Raw genomic sequence first — 21743 nt, forward strand, 5'->3', positions numbered from 1 at the left:
ATATCCATATACATGTAAACAGCCTGTGAAATCCATCACTCATGGGCATAAGGGGCTGAGATGGAATGCAGCATGGTCCAGTCAGCAGGGTGCTGTGCCAGCCTCATGCCCAGCCAATACAGTATCCCAGGGGCACCTCTGGCAGATGGTAGAATTGAACCTGTAGGCTTCTGGTTGCAGGTTATTTTACTATGGAAATTCAAAGTTCCCTCCAGTGATAGCTCCCCTCAGTTATTGCTAAAAAAAAAAATCATAAACCTTCGCTATACATTTACAAGCTAGTAATTTAGGGTACAGCATTGTGTCATTACAAAAATCACGACAAAGTCAAATGACTGGAATTTGCTTTTTTTAAAAGCACATACATACTACTGCAGTTCAGTTGGAGTGAACTTTGTGGGAACTCTGTAGGAATGTTGTGGGAACAAACCCTACAGGTTCCATACAGTACATAGGAAAGCATCAGGTTTTTACTCATTATGTAAGACCGCCTCTTGAGAGAATCTGTTAAAGCCATTCTGGACATTTTTTTCAGGTACATTCATTCTGTGCATTCTGTACTATGTACATAGTATACGTACATTCAGTATAGCAGGATCTGTTTAAAACATCAATGCTTAAAGCATTACACTGAAGTCATTGTTTAGAAAATGTCTGTTTTATTATTGGCATATTATATTATAATAACATCTTTAAAATTCACGCAGAGTTTCCTCTTTGCAGTCAACTTGCCATGCTGTTGCACATTTTTTCTTAAGCAAGGCGCTACGTACAGAAGGTTTCAAGTAAGAGAGTTTTTCTTCTTCTTAATCTCATGTACCATTAAACAGCACTTTTGAAATTCACAATTAACTACAGAAACCATCTGAAACCATTTAATACTGTATTAATGACTCAGTTTAATGGCACATGGTCACATTTAGTGTTAAACGAGTGAGTCTTCATTTGATGTAAACCTTAGGTGCTAAGCTCACAATGATATGTCTTATGATAATTAACTGGTGGTAATACAGATCCAGAATATCATCAGAAAGAGAAGGAGTTATGGTAACTGATAGCTTAGTAAGCTCGACTAAACTCTACCGGTAGAATTGTTTTTTGCCTGGTGGGTTGGTCTAGCCTCGCACCATGGGGGATAATCAATCGCAGCGAGCCATGAATCTGGCCTGGATCTCTCTTCCAATTACAATTTTCAGTTTTGAATCTGTGTATTCAGTCATTGGGATGGGCTTAGCACAGTGGTACCCATGGTGTGGGGTCAGACTATACATTTCATGTTAAAGTCTGGCTTGCCAGGCTAGTCAAATGAAGCTTTCCCAAATGTATTAAAGATGGAGATGAATGGCTGAAATGCCACAAAAGAATAACAAAATACTTTAGTTAATGACGCATAAAATAATGAACTTATGGCATGGCATTGTACAGTAGTACATACATAAACAATGAAAGACATCTCTACAAAAAATGTCAATAAAACACAAAACATCACATCCACGTCACCTCTGCATCATCAATAGACACTAGATGGTATTCATATAAATAGAATAAGTAAGTCATGTGCCACAAATATGGTTTGAAAACATTAAAAAATAACAAATATCACCTCATGAAGTAAGTTCAGACTTGGGGTATTCTAAGAAGATGGTTCAGTAGCAAACCAGGTTAATTTAGCCTATAGATGTAGGCTAAGGATGGATTACGGCATGGGCCTACCGGGCCCAGGCCCAGGGGGCCAAGAGTCAAGGGGGCCCTGAAGCCCAGGTTTCTATTTTCCATTCTCCATTGCGTTTAAAAAAACCTTTTAACAACTGTAGTTTCAAATTTTCTTGGGGGACGAACCCACGAACCCCCAACAATATCACGTCTCTAACATCTGGAGGGGGGCCTTTCTTGGCCCAGGGGCCCATGGATTCATGATCCGTCCCTGACGTAGGCCTAGTGGTAAATCATCCAATCATCTCGTTTGGTTTACTACATGTAGCCTGCAGGCTGTCGATTATCTTTACACTACTTTACACTACTTTGCACTACTTTCTGTAGGTTAACGTAGTCAGGTTTTCAACTCAACCATGCTCTTGGAACACCCCATTGCTAGAGCAGGCAAGCAGGTGTCCTGATTATTCCGGGGGGCTGTATCGCTTGTTCTCCCCAGGGAAAGGGAACTCGGGCACCTGGTTGAAGTGCCCCATGAGGAAGATGGCCACCGTGCCGATGGTGAACATCGCCATGGCAGCCCAGAAGCACACCTTGTCAATCATCTTCCCAATCAGCACCCAGCTCTCCACCTCCTGTGGACACCAGGCCAGAGAAGACAGGTGTAGAGTGAGTGAGAATGATAACCATACAGAGTGAAATGTATGAGGAAGACATAAGGAGGCTGAGAAGTGAGGCGCCAGTTTGTTTATAGCTCTGTGTAGACTGTGAGGAATTATGTGTCTTGACTTGTGTGGACTTTTATTGATAGACTCAACTCAACTCAACTTGACTTGACTTGACAGAACAGTTAACCTGAGGTCCAGCCGGTCACCAGTGACCATTTCGACCACCATTTCGAATTTCCAGAAATGGGCATTTTTAGCTGCAAAAATTACTGTACTTGGGCCATACTACAAAATATTAGTTTATTACTTAGTAAACGTTCAGGAAAAGATCAAATTTGGCAATAGGCAGCCCAGTTTCAATGAGCAGCATAGTTGCAGTACCTTTTTGACCATTTCCTGCACAGTGTACCTTTAAAGGGACGCTGTGTGAAATGTTTAGTTGTTTATTTCCAGAATTCATGCTACCCATTCACTAATGTTACCTTTTTCATGAATACTTACCACCACCATCAAATTCTAAGTATTCACTATGACTGGAAAAATTGCATTTTTCATACATGAAAAGGGGGATCACCATGGCTCGCCATTTTGAATGTCCAAAAATAGCCATTTTTAGCTGCCAAAATGAGAAAATATTTGTTTATTACTGAGTAAACTTTCATGCAAAGATCAAATTTGGCAATAGGCAACCCAATTTCAATGAGCAGCATAGTTGCAGTGCCCTTTTTGACCATTTCTTGCACAGTGTCCCTTTAATATGTGTTAATCGTTTTGGGCGTGCAGGTGCAATCGTTTCTCAGAGATACTTATCCATCAACCGCTCAGACCAAAATAGACTCACATTATAAACTGACAGGGAAAATATCATCACTTACTGATCCAACATCATTTGACTGCTTGGTGCTCTCTGCGATGAAGTTGCAGGCATCTACACACTCTTTGATCTCGGGCGCTGCTTCAGCCAGGCTCTTGTAGAGGGTGGCGGTGGTGCTCACATCGATATCATCCACTAGAGGGAGACGGTGACACACAAACAAAACGCATCACTTGGGGAGTATTCCAAGAACATGGTTAGGTCGGTGATAACCCTGACTAATAACCTGCACAAGGTGGTATATCTGCTAATAGATAGCCCACAAGTGTCATTTAGTTAAGAAAATAAGGACTCCAGGCTCTAAATGATTTACCACTAGCTCAAGGTTAACTTTACCTGGATTACTACTTAGTCAGATTCTTGGTATACTCAGAACCTTGGTTTATTATTGACACATGGGTGGGTAAAACACTATCACATCTTAAAGGGACACTGTGTGAGATTTTTAGTTGTTTATTTCCAGAATTCATGCTGCCCATTCACTAATGTTACCTTTTTCATGAATACTTACCACCAGCATCAAATTCTAAGTTTTCATTATGACTGGAAAAATTGCACTTTTCATACATGAAAAGGGGGATCTTCTCCATGGTCCGCCATTTTGAATTATTATTGAAATATTTGTTTAATACTTAGTAAACTTTCATGTAAAGATCAAATTTGGCAATAGGCAGCCCAACTTCAATAAGCAGCGTAGTTGCAGTACCTTTTTTGACCATTTCCTGCACAGTGTCCCTTTAAAGGGACAGTTCACCCTTTTTTGATTTTCACATATTTGCAGTATTTCCAAGCATTAATTATGAATGTGCATATCATTTCCATCTTTGTGTTTGCATTGCCTAGCCAAATTAAGCGTAGCAATGCAAGTCTATTGGAGCAAAAAAAACATCATCAAGTACTTATAAAATACAACTTAAACGTGTGGGCAAAGATAAAGATATCTCAGGAACCTTCAAATATTTTATGACTAGGTGACTAAGAAGGCTAGGCAACTAGTGGAGCATGCCAGGTCGTGGCACAAACATTTCGGTCAAACATAATATAATATAATATAATATAATATAATATAATATAATATAATATAATATAATATAATATAATAAACACAGTAAAAACAGTGTCAATTCAACACTTACAGAGTACACTTAGGGACCAAATACACTCCAGAAGATCTCTCTCTAAGTGTTGAATTAACAGTACATTTTCACTGTGCAAGCAGTTGAACAAAACTATAATATATAGTAATATAATATGATATAATATAAAAGTGGTACCAATGGATCTGGTCAGGCCGTGTCTCTCCCGCAGGCGGTCGAACATCATCTCGCTGCGCGGCTGCTTGAGCACATACTCCTCTGCCCGCTGCATCAGGCCGAAGGAGCTGCGCCTCCTCTCCCTCACCCCCTCCACCTCCCGCTCGCCCTCCTCAGTGTCTTCCACCAGGGCGCCCATGCCCAGGAAACGAGGCACCACTTGCAGGAAGAGCTGATGGGAAGGGAAAAGGGATGATCTCATTTGATGCTCAACAGTTAGGGGGTAAATCCGATCTTCCGATCTTCGACTATTTGATTCAGTATCGATTAGTTAAGCCAATGATTCGATTATTTCCAATACTTCAGAATTTCAAGATCTAGATTCAATTCAGTTCAATTCAGTGGTTCATATATTTTACCTTCAGTAACTGTACTCAAAAAATGATTGCGATGCTAACAAAAGTAACAAAAAACGATCAATCCATTCTCTTGCGGAGGCATCAATGTATTGGATCGTTGTGTGTAGGATCGGTGCATCAATATTACAAATCAATTGTTATTTACACCCCTCCTGATCAGTAGAGGATATGTGTGAAGTAGAGACTCTGTCAAGCATCAAGTTAATGAAGCATTATCAAATGCACAAAAAACACATGCACACATATATTGACCATTTTGTAGTACATATGGCGGTAACGCAAAACCAGGCATACACACACTGGCATGTGCAATATGTACCAGCTATGAGAGAGAGAGAGAGAGAGAGAGAGAGAGAGAGAGAGAGAGAGAGAGAGAGAGAGAGAGAGAGAGAGAGATGGTTAGATTTAATGCAAATGTGCAGAGACACTGAGCCAATAACAATATCTCAAAAGTAAACACACTGCACACACACACACAACTGCACACGCATACACGCATACACTCGCTCACACACACACTCCCTCTCTCCCTCTCTCCCTCTCTCTTTCTCTCTCTCTCTCTCTCTCTCTCTCTCTCTCTCTCTCTCTCTCTCTCTCTCTCTCTCTCTCTCTCTCTCTCTCTCTCTCTCTCATTCTCATTATCCCATGTGTGAACGTACATGTCTGATGGAGCGTGACATGGTGTGGGTGCTAGGTGTGCGGAGGGAGAAGTTGAGGACAATAATCATGTTGGTGACGATGATGGTGGTCACGGACATGACGAAGATCAGGTACCTAAAAAGACAAATAGAAGCATCATTCACTTCCTTAATTACTGTGTGTTCATTTGATTGTTGTTTATACTTGAAGAGCTCTTTTCCAAAATGTGATATATAGGCTACCCATTTTATAGAATGTTGGGAAATTGACGTTTTTGTATTGGGCATTCCATTTTATAGAGGTTTAAAAAGTATGTTCTCAAAACATTTGAATGGCAAGAATTCACATGTAGGTGATAGGACTTCTCAACAGTCAATTCCAATATTAAGCAAAAAGTCAAAAATGGTGGATATAGCGTTTTGGAAAAGAGCTCTTCACTTACAGAATCAACATGAGTATAAGACATTATGGCAGGGTACCAATGGGAGATACAGAGCAATGTAAACACACTAGATCTCGGTAGTGACAGCTACGTATACACATGTGGACAGGGCTGTAACCAGACATTTTCAAATACTGCGTGCTGTACTGCATACTGTACATTTAAAATGCTTCAAATACTTCAGTCAAACTCTTAAGTTTGTTTTCAATAGGATATATGGGGGTGGCGTATATAGACTGAATTTATCATTGTTGAGCATATATCGGTTTTCATCAATAGATACATTTTACATTACTGAAAAAAATACAGAGGACATGACCTCTGTGTTCTCAATGGTAGTTACGCCTATGCATGTGGACACACAACACAAATATTCTTTTTCTCTCTTTCTCCATCTCTTTCTCCATCTCTTTCTCCATCTCTCTCTCTCTCTCTCTCTCTCTCTCTCTCACACACACACACACACACACACACACACACACACACACACACACACACTCGTACTCACTTTCCGATCAGAGGGACGGACAGTGATGTTTCTGGAATCTTCTGAGCAATCAGGAAGAGGAACACAGTCTGGGCCAGCAGCACAGAGATGGACACGGTCAGCTTCTGTCCACCAGCTGTGTGTGTGTGTGTGTGTGTGCGTGTGCGTGTGCGTGTGCGTGTGCGTGTGCGTGTGCGTGTGCGTGTGCGTGTGCGTGCGTGTGTGTGTGCGTGTGTGCATGTGTGTGTGTGTGTGTGTGTGTGCAAACAAAACACAGACAAAATGGACAAAAATGAGCAGTTGAAGATCAAGGCCCAATTTATATGAACAGTGCCTAACAATAATCACTATGAAAAGTTTTGAACAATATTTCATACACACACAAGTTATTTCCAAAATGTGCATAGTACAACATCTGTTGAGCTTACAACAGAAAAAGTAAGGTTAATAATGTAAATTGAGATATATTTTCCATTTTTGTGAACTTCTGGTGGTGTGAAAGTGAGTACACCCTTATGTTAAAATAGAGATAGAGACTGGATCATGATCTGCTGTAGTTCATCGGTTTTGTTGATGAAATTAAGTTTCCCAATGTTGACGACATTCATGCAGCCCTAGACCATGTCAGTTCTACTACAATGCTATAAGCTATAAGCACGAGACTCTTTCCTAGGTACTACTCATTTGGTTACCACCACACATGATTTGCAAAATCTAAAGCAAATTTGTTTATCATGGTCTCATCAGAGACAAACAGATAAGGATGGATTGCTAGCCTGATTATCATCGACTTTCAAATCTCTTCGAGACTTGGTCTGACCAAGAGCATAACAATTAACATTTCCCAAATGGCATTTCCCAAATGGCCTCCCTTGGTTAGCTAATGATTGTTTGCTTCCCAACAAAGTGGGAGGAGTTCCCGTATTTGCGGGAACTCAGAAAGTACTTGGCTTGACTCTTGACCTGACTGGTAGCAACGCTGAAGTTGTTGCGTCACTAGGAGGGCACGGCCTGGCTAATGGATTGCTGGAACCATGTCCGGTGGTCTGATGACAACAAGATGTACACATTTGTTTGAGATGGTGTCAGGCATGTGTAGTGAGTAGTACAAAGAAAAGTGTCCCATGCTTACAGTCAAACATGTGGGAGAGAGATATGGTTTGGGGATGCATGAATGCTGTCAGCATTAGGAAGCTGAATTTAACCTAAATAAAAATGCATGTCAACATGTACTGTGACTACTGAATCAGACCATGATCCTCTCTATGGGCGTTAAACATAGTAGTGTACTCCCATTTGTACAGCCATAATTGCACATTTTGGAAATAACTTGTGCACTTTTTGAAATATAGTTCAAAATGTTACTTTTCAAAAGGAGTGTATTCACATTGTGTGCACTGCATCAACATAGCATATGATATAAACCACTATGGTAGCTATAGCTCTCTCATGGACTTAACCCATGTCATCGCTTTTAAAAACTGTATTTGTACTTGTTTACCCGTCAGAGGAGACACACCCCGTTATAGTATGTATTGACGCAGCTGACTATGCCCATATGTGCATGTAAGGCACACACACACACACACACACACACACACACACACACACACACACACACACACACACACACACACACACACACACACACACACACACACACACGAATATGTCTTTACACAGATGGCTACAGATACACATTCTCTCTCTCTCTCTCTCTCTCTCTCTCTCTCTCTCTGATGCGTTTGCAAAGAAGTGGTGCGTGGACAAAGGGGTATGGTCAGTCAGTACTGTTGGTGGGCTGGTTTTCCTTTGGTAATGAGTTTGCTTTCAATGGGTAAGGGTTGTGGGCAATGGTTCAATAAAGAGGTTTTTAAAGTCTCTCTCTCACACACACACACACACACACACACACACACACACACACACACACACACACACACACACACACACACACACGCACACACACGCATCTCTTACCCTGTGCGGGGAGGAAGAAGGCGAGCAGTACGAGGGAGGAGATGAGTGAGCAGGGCAGGATGATGTTGATGATGTAGAAGAGGGGCTTCCTCTGGATGATCAGGTTGAAGTAGATCTCCTGGTACTCCAGGTCATCGGGGGTGTACTTCTTGTTGAGGATCTTGCGAGCGGGCTTGTGCTTGATTGCCCACTCACCATTCTCTGCAAAATAAAGACATGTTATTTAACCCATTGATGCCTGATGTTGTGTTGCACAACATTGGCCCTGACGTCTGGAGCTGCATTACGCAACATTCAGGCTCATGAGATTTGAGACAACGTTATTAAAAATCTCGGTAACACTTTATTTTAGGGACTCATCTATTAGCACTAATACATACAATATTAATGCCTGTGTAAGTAACTTGTAAGGCATGTACTAAGCAAAATAAGACAGTTGTTAAGCATGTATTCACAAATGTCTTGTTCATGCCCAATTAGGGATTTATTACTAATATAACCTTAGTAAGGACCAGTAAGCCTATATTTCTATTTATTAGTAAGTAGTAAGTGGCAGAATACAATGTGTATAAGCTCCCGACACACTGTGTGAACAAACCCTGAACAGTGTGAAAACAGATGCAGAATAAGGGTCCCTATTCTAAAGTGATGCATTGGTCAGCCCAGATGGCTCAGGGCCTCTGCACTACCAAAGTCCTAGGGCCCCCATACCACCCAGGCCTGCACTACCTAGCCCCCCCGATCTACAAAGTGTAAGGGTATATCAAATAATTGATATTTACCCAGCTGAGTCATCTAGTTTTCTCTTGTTCATATCAATGAGAGGGAGGTAACAAGAGCCTATATATAGCAAGGATTGAACGTACACTTGTCAATGGCGGTGGGTTGGTGAGATGTCATTTTTTTAAAAGTTTTAAGTATTGTAAGTTTTAATTGTAAAAAAAAAACCAAAATAAATGCAGAAAATTAGAATAATAGTTTTGAAGCAAAACTAAACTACTCTTTTGTGATAATTAAGTGAATGTTTGAGAACATTAGCTTCAAGAAGTGCAGTGCATGATGGGTAAGCAATCTAGGCCAACAGACAACCTACCCAGCTCTGAGCCTACGTCCTTAGCTCCTCCCCTCACTTGTGAAATTTAGTTGCTATCCAAACAATTTGCCATGTACGTAACAACAGAAATATTATCATTGCTGCATTGGCCATGCATTGCATTTCTGACTAAGGGCGTAGCCTACCCATCATGCACTGCATTTCTTGTAGCTAAGTTTTCTCAAACATTAACTTATTTATCAGAAAGGAAGCTAGCTTAGTTTCGCTTCCAAACTATTACTCATCGTTATATTCTGCATTTATTGTAGGGTTTTTACAATTAAAACTAATTGGTGTATGAAAAAATGACATCTCACCACCCACCGTCATTGATAACTTTACGTCCAATCCTTGCAATATAATGCTTCCAATTACTCATTGACATAATGAGTAGAATAAGTGAGATCTTCATACCTACTGAGACTAATGTAGAATCTGAAATGTTCTTACACTTTGCTTCCCGGGGGGGGGGGGGGGGGGGGGGGGGGGACGTAGAGTGGGGGCCCTAGGTAGTGCGGGGGCCCTAAGCCATCTGGGCTGAGCAATGCATCACTTTAGAATAGGGACCCTTATTCCACATCTGTTTTCACACTGTTCAGGGTTTGTTCACACAGTGTACCAGGAGCTTATACACATTGTATTCTGGCCCTTACTGCTTACACATAAATAGAAATCTAGGTCTACTAGGTCCTTACTAAGGTTATATTGGTAATAAATCCCTTATTGTGCATGAACAAGACATTTGTGAATACATGCTTAACAACTGTCTTATTTTGCTTAGTACATGCCTTACAAGTTACTTACACATGCATTAATATTTAATGTATTAGTGCTAATAGATGTGTCCCTAAAATAAAGTGTTACCAAAATCTCTGTTAGTTTGAGATGAATGAACACATTCTAATGAAAGATGAGTGACTTAGTGCATATTTTTATGTGCTTCAGAAGCTGAGATATTTAGGTTGTTATAGGCTGAGAGCAGCTTTCCTTAAAAAGGGCTCAGGCAATCAGCACCCTTTTTTGCAGGTGCCTTAGGTGTCAATGGGTTAGGGCAGAACCAGAAGGATAAATAGGCCAAAAAAACCTGATGGCAAATTAGAGGCACAAGAAGTGCAACTAATGCTGGTGTAAATACACTGGAGGTATCCCTAACTAAAAACACTCTGAATGAAAAATAGAGGGCAGGGGGGCACTGTGGTGCAGCGCGTTAAGCCCCCCAACATACAGGACTGCATGGCCATGGGGACCCAGGTAGAGACCGGACTGGGTCCTATGCAAGCCCTACCCCCCCCCCCTCTCTCCCACTCTTTTCCAGTCATAATCTCAGCTGCCCCATCAATAAAAAATACAGAAGCCCTCATCAGTAAACTCAGTTGCTACTTTTTTACTGTTGCTGACAAAAGACAAAAAACAATACAGAAAAAGCTGGATTTAATGTGCTGAACCATTTTCTTAAAAGGGTTAAAGACTTTCACATTTTTATGGTCATTTAAGGTCATCCATGGAGCGTGTATACTATGGACCATGCAAGACATGTGTTTTCAATGGAGCGTGGATGATGTGTGAGTATTTGTGGAATGCTGGTTACCAGTGAAAGCCTCAGGGTCGATAACCACCCACTCGATGGGCTCGTTAAGGTCATAGTCCATAGCCAGAATCAGGTCCACCTCACTGGCACTGTAGGTCTGAGACCTGGAGGACAAGAATTGACCAAGTCAGAGGCAGTAGTTATTGCTTAATACACGACGCAGTTGTAGAGTGGCACCAGGGCTGGGCTGAACTCGAAGAACAGCCCGGGCATGTTTGGCATAGACCAGCCCCTCACACAGCCCTCTGCTTTTTTATAATCACATCATTAGCTCAGACCACTGTCTACTATACTTAAGATAGACCAATGAGCCACCCATTCTATGTTGAGGGTTGAGCTCACAGTAAGTCTGCCCACCGGGAAAATGCCCTATATGCCAGATCACCAGTCCAGCCCATAGTGGTACTGTAGTTGAGATGTGGTTGTTGTTGTACTAGGGTTCAGTCTTGTACTGATCAGGTTTACTTGACACGTCATTGGCTATTGGGGAAAGTCAGATCCAATCAGGATAGGAGTCCATATGCCAGTGATCAATCAATGTAATCATTTAAAACTTCCAACAGGGTCCTCACCTCCCCTCCTGAAATCAGTGCTCAGTTATGCCTTCTAGACCCTCTGTGTGAATGATTAGTGTGAGGATGTGGTCCTGCTGACCTGAAGACCATGGTGCAGTTCTGGAAGTCAAAGGGGAAGAAGGTGATCTCGATGGCACAGGTGCTCCTGTAGATGGCAGGCGGGAGCCAGTACATGTATCCCGTGGAGTCGATCAGCACATTGGCATTGTAGGCCACGTCGAACTTCCCATCAATGCTACAAAACAATAAAGGACAATAAACACTCAGTTTAACTATTGAAAAGTGGACAGTTAAACAGTAAATCTGACACAAGGGTCAGCCACAAGGTTCTCTAATGAGCTAAAGAAAGGGAACCAGCAAGGAGAGGAGAGGTGTGGTGTGTCGTGCAGTGCAGTCCTCTGTCATGCTATAGTGCAGTGTACAGTAGTTTAGTGTAGTGTTAGCCTGGCAACAAAGTTCTGTGAGGGTTGGTCTGGCAAAGCCGCCTTGTAAGCTGAGTTCTCAATGGGCTTTACCCACGTCTATGAAATCTCTCCCATATGCTGGTGGTTGAAGCCCACTCCCCTGACTTGCCGATGACAACTCGATCGCATCTTCACCATAAACCATTGAGCCATTGGAAATGCAAAAATTTGATGGGCTCTGAAGCGTAGGAGACTTGATTTTCACAAGATAGTTAACTTGGCCAAACTGACTTGGTGGGATTTTTGCGCAGTGTCACAGTAATAATGGGTAGGCCCATGCTAATGTAATGTTAGCCTGGCAATTAAGCCAGACCATAACACGACACGTCATACCACTGTCAACAGTTGGCATTCAAATAGGTACAACATTTTAACAGCATGTAACAGGCGAGTGTAAACCATGTTGGCACTGTGCTAAGTCCTCTCCAGTCATGTGTTTCTGTTCACAGATTCTGACTACACAAAAAAACACTACACACAGACAGAGCATTGTGATTGGATTTCTTGTCCTATAGTTACGATGTCCCCATATGCTAGGTGGGTGGGTTTGTCTAGGCCAGGGGTTTACTTTATCATGACAAGGCCCCCATATACCATATTCCAGCCAAGCCCCCACCTGGCATGCGCCATACCACACTATTTTGTTTCCTGTGCACCCCCTTTCTAGCCTGATAAACCAGACTAAAACATTTTGCCGTTCAGCGTGTGGCGCTGGTTCACCAGGCTACCCCCTTTCACAACTAGATGGAGTTGGTGCATCCCAAAACCCATCCAAGGACAACAGGAAACATAAAAAATACATTGCAAAGAAGAACATGATGACACAGTCACAGTAGATCCTGCATCAGAGATGTAATACTTTATTACTATTATGCAGTTCCAAATGGGAATGGTATCCTATTTTTTCTTTATTTTAGCTATGTATTGTACTCAATTATTCATTTTGTTTTGCTATACTTTTCCTGTCAACCTGCCGCAACAACCCCACAGGGGTCCCCGGCCCCGACTTTGAAAAACACTTGTCTAGGATAAGTGTAGTGTAACAATGTTGGGTAAACAGCAGGGTAAAGAGGCTCACTTGTTCTCTAGGCCGATGTCAGGTAACCACACCATGTAGTACGGCACCCGGATCACTGAGATGCCATGGTGCTCTGTCTGGTTCCACGCCAAACGGTAATCTGTCCATTGCTAGGCAAGCAGAAGAGCAAAATGAGGATGGCAAAGAAAGGGAAGAGAAGTGGTGCTCAAAAAGAAAAACGATGAAGGAAATGATGGTAAACGTACAAGAAACGAAGGTGATCTGAAAAGGCAGGTGACTTACTAATTCAATCCAGACACTGGTAGTGAGAGTTTCCTCCTTTTCATTCTAAACAACAGAGGTAGTGTTTAATGGTGAGATATGGTGAGAGAGTATGTAAGCTGTTCAGTGTTAAGCAATAGGTGAGAAGGCATGAAGACCTAATCATATGGACGGCAATGTAAATATTCAAATACTATACGTAAGGCACTATGTGTGAAATATTGTGAGAAAGAACTGATTCAAGTATGAATACGTTACACCAAACTAAGACACCTTCAAAAATGTAATTAATACTCTCAATGAAGACGAATAGAAGAGAAATACATGACAACTTCGCACATCATGTGTTCAGTTCACTTCAAACTCACTATGAAAGTCAATGAAAACCAAAGCAGATGAAGTAAATCTAGTGATTACCAAGGAGATGAGGTTGGTGAGGGTCATTTTGATCTGCACCTCAACCTTGTCTGTTGGGTTCACTGCCGGCCGGGTGTTCTTGTTATACTTCCCAAAGATTTCTTTCATTAACTGTGCCTCCTGATTCCCACTCACAGCTGAGAGAGAGAGAGAGAGAGAGAGAGAGAGAGAGAGAGAGAGAGAGAGAGAGAGAGAGAGAGAGAGAGAGAGAGAGAGAGAGAGACACACACACACAGACAGACAGAGATAGAGAGATAGAGGGGTGAAGGACAAGAAGAATTGAAGAACAGGCAACGTGGTGGTTAGTGAGACTCTAAATAATCTTTTTACATTTTAGAAGTTTGTAGAGGTAAAAGGTTGAATTTTAAATGTCACTTTTGATTTCAATTCCTTTCAATTATATTTTTGTGGTATTAATAGTTAGAAGTTTAATGTTGTGAATGAGATTTAATTTAAGTCAGCACATGTGTGTAAACAAAACATTCCCCCTCGTTGGTTTGAAGAAGATGCATAATTTTATGTAGCCTACTTTGACATATTCCCTCCCCTCTCCCCTGATCAAAGACAGACGAGCCTTGAGTATTTGTCTTTGCCGTGTTATCAGACCAGCTGCACATGGGAGGAGGAGATGTGAGGATAGGGGAAATCAAAGGAAAGCTGAAAAGATATTAATGTCTTGACAACTCTGCTGTAAATCAAACATTACCATGCAGGCAGCAGTCGCGTTTGGTGGAGCGACGGTTGCCTGATTATCATCGACTTTCAAATCTCGTACCAAGATGTTGGTGTGACCAAGAAGATAACAAATAATGTTTCTCAAAAAGCCCTGTTAACCCGCATCCCTCGGTTTGCTACTGGTCAAAGCCAGAAAAGGCTGTGCCGAAGTTTAAACCAAACATTTTCTTAGACCCAATAGCACTTCTACAGTTAAACCACGTCACTGCCTTGAACACGCCTCTACCCAGTGCCATTGGAGCTACTCAAAGTTGATTGCTTCCCGACAAAGTGTGTGGAATTATATATCAGAAATTATATTTGTATTGCTCCCGGCCTGACTGCAAGCAACACCGAAGTTGCTGCGTCACTAGGAGGGCGTAGCCTGGCAAGGAGGACGGTATCAGGGGACAACAACTTTGCTCAATGACAACAAAGCAAATAAAATGTTATGAAATCTGGATTTAAGAGGAATATGAATGATCGAAAATTGTTTTCAACTGTTTTCGCTCTGGTTACTTGACAGTTCAAAAGGCATTGAGTTTCTTAATTAAGCTGCTGATTAACTTTGAAAAAATATTTAAAACATTCCATTTTCTGCTTTTGTCCGTCAGCTTACCTCTTGCTCTTACTGTGCACGTACCTTAGGAAAAGTAACCCAGGAACAATTGATCACAGAATAATATGAATATAAAAGGCTCAAACATAGACCTATCTCAAAAACAAGATTCAACCACAGATAGGCTTGCTTGGAATTAACAAGGAAGGGCAGTTTTCTCACACTTTAAAAATATCTCGCTGCTGGTTGTGCTAAGCTGAGCTTTAAATCAAGTGCAAGGAAGGAACTTGTACAGTAGCTTCATAAAGTGCAATGTTCAACCAGTGGAAAATACTAAACCTTGAAAGAGCTTAACTACCATAGTTCTACACTACTACAACATTACACAGAGTCTTTAGTAATACGTTACAACTTTGTCATTATCATCATGATAACAATATACTTTTCACTGTAGGGCTGTGTCTGAACACAATGTTAGTCTCATCTTATGATCCTCCAGAACTCCAAGCACTTCAGGAACCTCAGCAACCTCTAGCAAAGGTACATCCACCTCATAGGAAAGAAGCTACAAACAATATAGAAAGTAGATGTCCGCAGGCCTGAAGAGGACTGATGGCTCGAAACGTTGCTTTTTTCACATTCATCCTATCAGTTGGCGTTTCAGTGTGCAGGCGTGTACTTTCTCTATCTTGGATTTACTATGATCCACAACAAACCTAAATAAGACACTGTTGAGGTATGGGGTTACAGTGGGAGAGACGTCTCTAAGAGCTATGGTTGTATATTAAAGAGTATAAACCTCCCAAACCCAAGTTGAAATAAATCAGCTGCTTGTTTAGTTGTGCAGCACTCCACTGTCGTATTTGAATATTTGTCACCCCCTGCATACCTCCCAAGTGCACATTCTGACAGTGTGGCAACGTGTGTGTTTTGGAAAGGCTCATCTTCAGTGAACTATGGAAGCCATTCCAATCAATCCGTCAGCGTTTGGAAGCAAGCATATCCGAGAAACTGCACCCCAGGGCACAATTCGGAGTGCCAACCCTCCCACATGTCTGTCAAAGATCTGTGGATATTATTGAATGTTCTTTTTTTCACTTCTCTCTATAAAAAAAACAATCAAGGTTGTACAACTTAATTTTATGTTAAATGTGTCTCTGGCTGAAACGTGTAGTCTTGTAACAACTTCTGCCAATCTCAATCAGTTTGTTTTGTCAGTCCTCAGTCAAAATATATACATTGACGATATATTGATGATATATTATTTTTTTTGTCTGAAATTGTTTTGACATTGACAGCTTATTGTTGGGTGTCATCATCCACAGGAAGTGTAACAAACCACAATGACAAGTGCTTGGCCAACACACCCCTCTAAACAAACACACACACACACACACACACACGCACACGCACGCACACGCGCACACACACACACGCGCACACACACACACACACACACACACACACACACACACACACGCACAAGCACACACACACACACACACACACACACACACACACACACACACACACACACACACACACACACAGAGTGCTCAGTAAGTGCAGCCTTCATGTTGTGTGAGCCCACCCTAGAGTACTCTTACCTTGTCCAGTGAGCACCAGAATGGCCACAGCTACCGCACACGTCCAAGCGGACCGGACCGCCATTCTCTCTCTCACACACACGCCGTCTCCTCTCCTCCTCTTCTACCCGACCCGCACACCAACCGTTTATGAAAGCAAAGAAAGAAGGCACACCGCTCGGAGAGGAGAGCAAAAGAGAAAGCGAGAAGTTATTTCCGAATGGAGTCGAGTCGCTTGGCTTGTACCCCCCCTTCCCCAAGCCTTATCCCTGCTGGCTCTCGCCTCTGCGACTCTTCCAGCTGTCGCTGTCTGTGGCTCAGGTTACACGGTGGGCAGGCCACCGCCGCTAAACTTGGTCTTAAAGTCACACTTGGCCGCTGCCGCCACACAATAATCATAATTATTATCATTATGGAACCTCCTAACAGGTTGGGGGGAGGAGGAGGAGGAGGATGAGCGTAAACATGATGATGATGAAGATGATGATGACAATCACAGTGCAGGTTATTACAATGCGATCTGGATTCGATTCAGTGTCAAGAGACAAGTGTGGCCCCATATGCAAAAGCCCTGCTGACAACGCTGATACGCCAATCGCTAATGTAAGTCAACACAAGTTCACAAATGTAAGGGCCTTGTGTGTATAATTCACCAACAATATGGCTGTGATATTCTTCAAGGGTAGGGTAGAGTAGAGGAGAGTAGAGTAGAGTCCAGTTCATTAACCTTTGAGGGAAATTAAGGTGTCCAGCAGCATATAAAATGCACATTGCATATTGTGTAAGCAGAAATTGAACAAACACACTTAGTTAAGCAGTTCACAGTGTTGCTCCTACTCTATAAGTGTTGAATTGACACTACATAATTTACTTCATAGGCCTACTATATAGGAACAATATGACCAACTTGATCTCACAGAATTCTGTAAAATGGACACGGATCACTGTGACACAAAATTTGTGGCAGTTTGCTGAGTACATAGGAATTGTGATGGCATTCTTTTGTTTAGTAATATAAATTGGTATCAACCAACAGGAAAAGGAATGTTATTGACTTTATAGTGTTGTGGACACATTAAGAAAGTACTTCCATGAGTCTATCACAGACCCTAACATGGAATTTTGGCAAAATCCATGACACAGATTTCGTTTCCCAAGGGTCCGTGTCCATTTCACAGAATTCTGTGAGAACAGGCCGAGATGAAACAGTAAGTGGATTTCCTGGTGTACGGTAGGTATGTGCACAGACCTGCGTAATATAGGTCTGTAAGCAAGGTGAACAGGTGGGGCTAGGCTAGAGAGAGAGAGAGAGAGAGGCCTGTCTTAGAGTAAAGGCCAGGCGCTGTGGTGCTGTGCTGTACCCCATGCAGCTCCTCTCCCCTCCCCTCTGTACGAGGTATAAATAACAACCCCCCACCCCACCCTCTACTCACACACACACACACACACACACACACACACACACACACACACACACACACACACACACACACACACACACACACACACACACACACTGTCTGCTGCTCCGCTGGCCCCGGTTCCTCACTGGGTCAATGTCGGGGATTTTATGAGTGCGTGTTGTTCGGGGTGGTGGTTGAGGTGAGATGGATAGTGTTCAGAGTGTGGGGGGTCATGAATGTGTGTGTGTGTGTGTGTGTGTGTGTGTGTGTGTGTGTGTGTGTGTGTGTGTGTGTGTGTGTGTGTGTGTGTGTGTGTGTGTGTGTGTGTGTGTGTGTGTGTGTGTGTGTGTGCATGCAGGGTCTTTATGCATGTATGTGTGTGTGCATGTGCACATGCGGTGCCAGTGTGTGCAGGGTGTGTGTGTGCCATTGTGTGTGTATGTTTCTCTGTGCACGGAGGTGGGCCGTGGGAGAGGCAGAGACTGAGGTAAAGAGAGGTGGCGGGTGTGTGTGTTTGTTTGTGTGTGTGTGTGTGTGTGTGTGTGTGTGTGTGTGTGTGTGTGTGTGTGTGTGTGTGTGTGTGTGTGTGTGTGTGTGTGTCTGTGTGTCTGTGTGTCTGTGTGTGTATGCGTGTGTCTGTGTGTGTGTGAGCGGGGGGGGTGGCAGAGACAGGCAGACAGATAGAGAGAGAGAGAGAGAGAGAGAGAGAGAGAGAGAGAGAGAGAGAGAGAGAGAGAGAGAGAGAGAGAGAGAGAGAGAGAGAGAGAGAGAGAGAGGGAGGATAAAGAAGCCTCTCTGAGCTTTAATGTGTGCATGCTGAGGGGACAGTTGACGCTTGCTAAAAAAGAGCCAGGTGCCCGTGCCTCTGTCAGGCCTGCCTGCCTGCCTGCCTGCGCCTCTGCATTCCTTTGTGTGGGAATGACTTATTGCACTGGCTTTTCAGATACTCGAGTCACTTGGGCACACAGCTGACGGTCAGAAATGTACTCTAAGAATGTCTTAAATCTTTCACCACTGAAGTGAGTAAATCATTCAATATGGTATAAAAAAGGGTGATGGATTAATAAAGGGTCCATGAAATGTGTGTAAAAAATAGCTATCTGTACTGTGTTACAAAACATTACTGTAAACTGCAACAAGTCTGACTGCAATCCCAGACGACCATATGACAGAATGTAATAATAGGTATTTATTTATACAGTGGATTAGGATAAGGATAAAAGATAGAGGGATATTGTCAGGCAGTGCATTCAGAACAGGCACGTCCATTCCACACAGGGCAGCTGAATAACCTCTGGGTCTCTGGCCCTATTAGGGTCATAAGTCAGAGGCTCACGCTGAGAGCCACCTGGGGAAAGGTGAACACTGGAGGCGCCTGCTTGCACGATGGGGCCTGTTTGGACAGTGTTGAAGCTATGTTCCACTGAAGGATTCGCAGATTTTTCGATTTACTTGGAGCATCTGAGGACCCAATGCCTGGTTATCACCAGACGATCTCACAAGTGACATCATCTGGAGGCCATGCAATTTCTTGTAGGAAAGATGTGGTTAAGGATTGCCCATGGCCTTTTATTGGGCGTAACAAATGTGTCATTTGGCATATACGTAGCCCATAGCCAGTCGTAAAAGTTGTATCTACTCAAACAAACTGCAGACATTGCATTCCTACCCCTCCCCTCTCTCTGATTGGAGCCTAAGATCTGGAACCCTCGCTGAAAGAATCTATGCTGTCTTTCAGATCTGAAAGCAGCAATGGATTTCCCCCCAAAAAAGTTTTCATGTTTTTTATGTATTTTCGTGGGGTTTCTACCATAATGTCGGATGAGAGCTAGTATGAAGAGGGCTCAGGACTGGACTGGTCCTTCAAAGGAAGACGTCCACTTCTGGTGGCCCCGGGTTTGGCTTGACCTCATACACCTGCATCCACCTATAGTGTCTTACATGCCTACTGTCACGTTAATGCATACATTCAGTGTTAGGGATGTTAGTGTGACATTAGTCCGGGTTAGGATATAGGGTTTGGGTTTAGGCTTGTGGAATGGTGTTGCTGTAAAGGCTTTAAGTGGTAGGACTCATGTCCTGTCTTAAAAATGACCCACGTCCTGTCATACATACAGTGTGGTTAGAGTTAGGGTTAGGTGTAGTGATTGTGGTCAGAAAAGGTAGTAATTAGTATTTAGTTGTAATTATTAGTAAAAATGGCACTGCTATGTGTGTGTGTGTGTGTGTGTGTGTGTGTGTGTGTGTGTGTGTGTGTGTGTGTGAGAGAGAGAGAGAGAGAGAGAGAGAGAGAGAGAGAGAGAGAGAGAGAGAGAGAGAGAGAGAGAGAGAGAGAGAGAGAGAGAGAGAGAGAGAGAGAGAGAGAGCGGGAGAGAGAGAGACCATGAGTGCTTCACATCCTTGAGAAAGGTGGGACCCGGCCTGGGGGAGTCTGTCTCCTTGTCAGGGGGGAAGAAGACCGGGGGTTAGCTGCTTAAGTTCTAAGTCTTCACTGGCCCTCCGTTGAAGTGTCATTGGATTTCATTACAAATGAAGCGGCTTATTTGAGTGGCGTGTGAATTCTTGGCTCTTCCATGTACTATTTATACGCCGTGAAACAGAGCTGTTTTCCTCAGGGGTAACCGGAAACTCTGCATCCGTGTGTGTGTGTGTGAGTGTGTGTGTGTGTGACGTGTGAGAGTGTGTACGTGCGAGTGTGTGTGAGTGTCTCTGTCATATGGTGCTGAATCAATGGCAATCAAGTGAACTTGCCAGACACTTTCTCACACGCTGAGCTCTCTCTCCTCTGCCATCCCTCTAGTGGTGGACTGTATGCAGAACAATGTGAGTCTGTTTACCTGCACCACATTAACCGTAATGTAACAAGGCATGCCATTTGAGCATTTAATCTCATTTCTTGATATAAGGCACTGTCATAGGCGTGTAAGCTATTTTTCTCAAATACTCAATGGTTAATGTCATTTACTGAATGACATTTTTCTGAATAGGTAGCCCTCTCAGAGAAATTGATTTGCCAGCAATCCGACTCAACAAAACGGCTGCTTGCTGGAAAAGCTCAACCACATGATAAGAACGTTGTTATGACATTACTGAGAGTAATGGTATCGTTGTTGCCATTTTGGTAACAGGCTTATAATAGAAGCTCTGCATGAAGGGGGGTAAGTTCAGAGCGGTATAGTGATATGAGATATAACGAACTGACTGAGTGACTAGGTCTGGAATACATTGTAGTTTACAATAGTTGAGTTGTGTGCAAATTGTGTCACTACTACCCCATCATAAAAATACAGTGTTGATTCAACTCTTAGAAAGTACTCTGGGACCAAATACACTCTAGAAGATGTTAAATTGACTAAGTGTTGAGTTAACACTCCTTTTTTTACTATGTAGAAAATCTTTAATATACCGTTTGTAACTGAGTGACGTATATAACTGACCGTTATAGGTAACTAGTTAATCTGGTGCATTGTGGCTTGTAGTTGACTCACGTGCATATGTGTGACTGCACTAATGCCAGCTGTGACCTTGCGCTGACCCAGAGTGTTAGACCACAGAGTGTTGAGGAAGGACAATCTCACATCTTTGCTAGCACTGTTTAGGACCATCTTCTCATTCACATGGATGTTAGT

The 21743-nt window shown here is 42.7% G+C and overlaps 1 protein-coding gene across 1 annotated transcript; it reads right to left on the bottom strand.

The window, feature by feature from the left end:
* Window positions 1-652: 652 nt before the first annotated feature.
* Window positions 653-16977, bottom strand: chrne (cholinergic receptor, nicotinic, epsilon). Its single transcript, XM_063203432.1, has 12 exons — window positions 16733-16977; window positions 13853-13989; window positions 13457-13501; window positions 13214-13323; window positions 11751-11906; window positions 11097-11200; window positions 8416-8616; window positions 6457-6571; window positions 5527-5641; window positions 4470-4680; window positions 3197-3330; window positions 653-2288 (listed from the first exon to the last, which is right to left on the bottom strand). Exons 1-12 carry the CDS (start codon window positions 16794-16796, stop codon window positions 2118-2120), a joined length of 1563 nt encoding a protein of 520 aa, XP_063059502.1. The 5' UTR covers window positions 16797-16977; the 3' UTR covers window positions 653-2117.
* Window positions 16978-21743: the final 4766 nt, after the last annotated feature.

The sequence above is a fragment of the Engraulis encrasicolus genome, chromosome 7 (assembly GCF_034702125.1).
Source record: "Engraulis encrasicolus isolate BLACKSEA-1 chromosome 7, IST_EnEncr_1.0, whole genome shotgun sequence".
Taxonomy (NCBI): domain Eukaryota; kingdom Metazoa; phylum Chordata; class Actinopteri; order Clupeiformes; family Engraulidae; genus Engraulis; species Engraulis encrasicolus.

Coding starts and splice junctions, on each gene's coding strand:
- chrne (XM_063203432.1), bottom strand. CDS start 16,796: ATGGCGGTCCGGTCCGCTTGGACGTGTGCGGTAGCTGTGGCCATTCTG. Junction 11,201..11,750: donor AACTGCACCATGGTCTTCAG/GTCAGCAGGACC, acceptor CTTGTCCTCCAG/GTCTCAGACCTACAGTGCCA. Junction 6,572..8,415: donor CTTCTTCCTCCCCGCACAGG/GTAAGAGATGCG, acceptor ACACACACACAG/CTGGTGGACAGAAGCTGACC.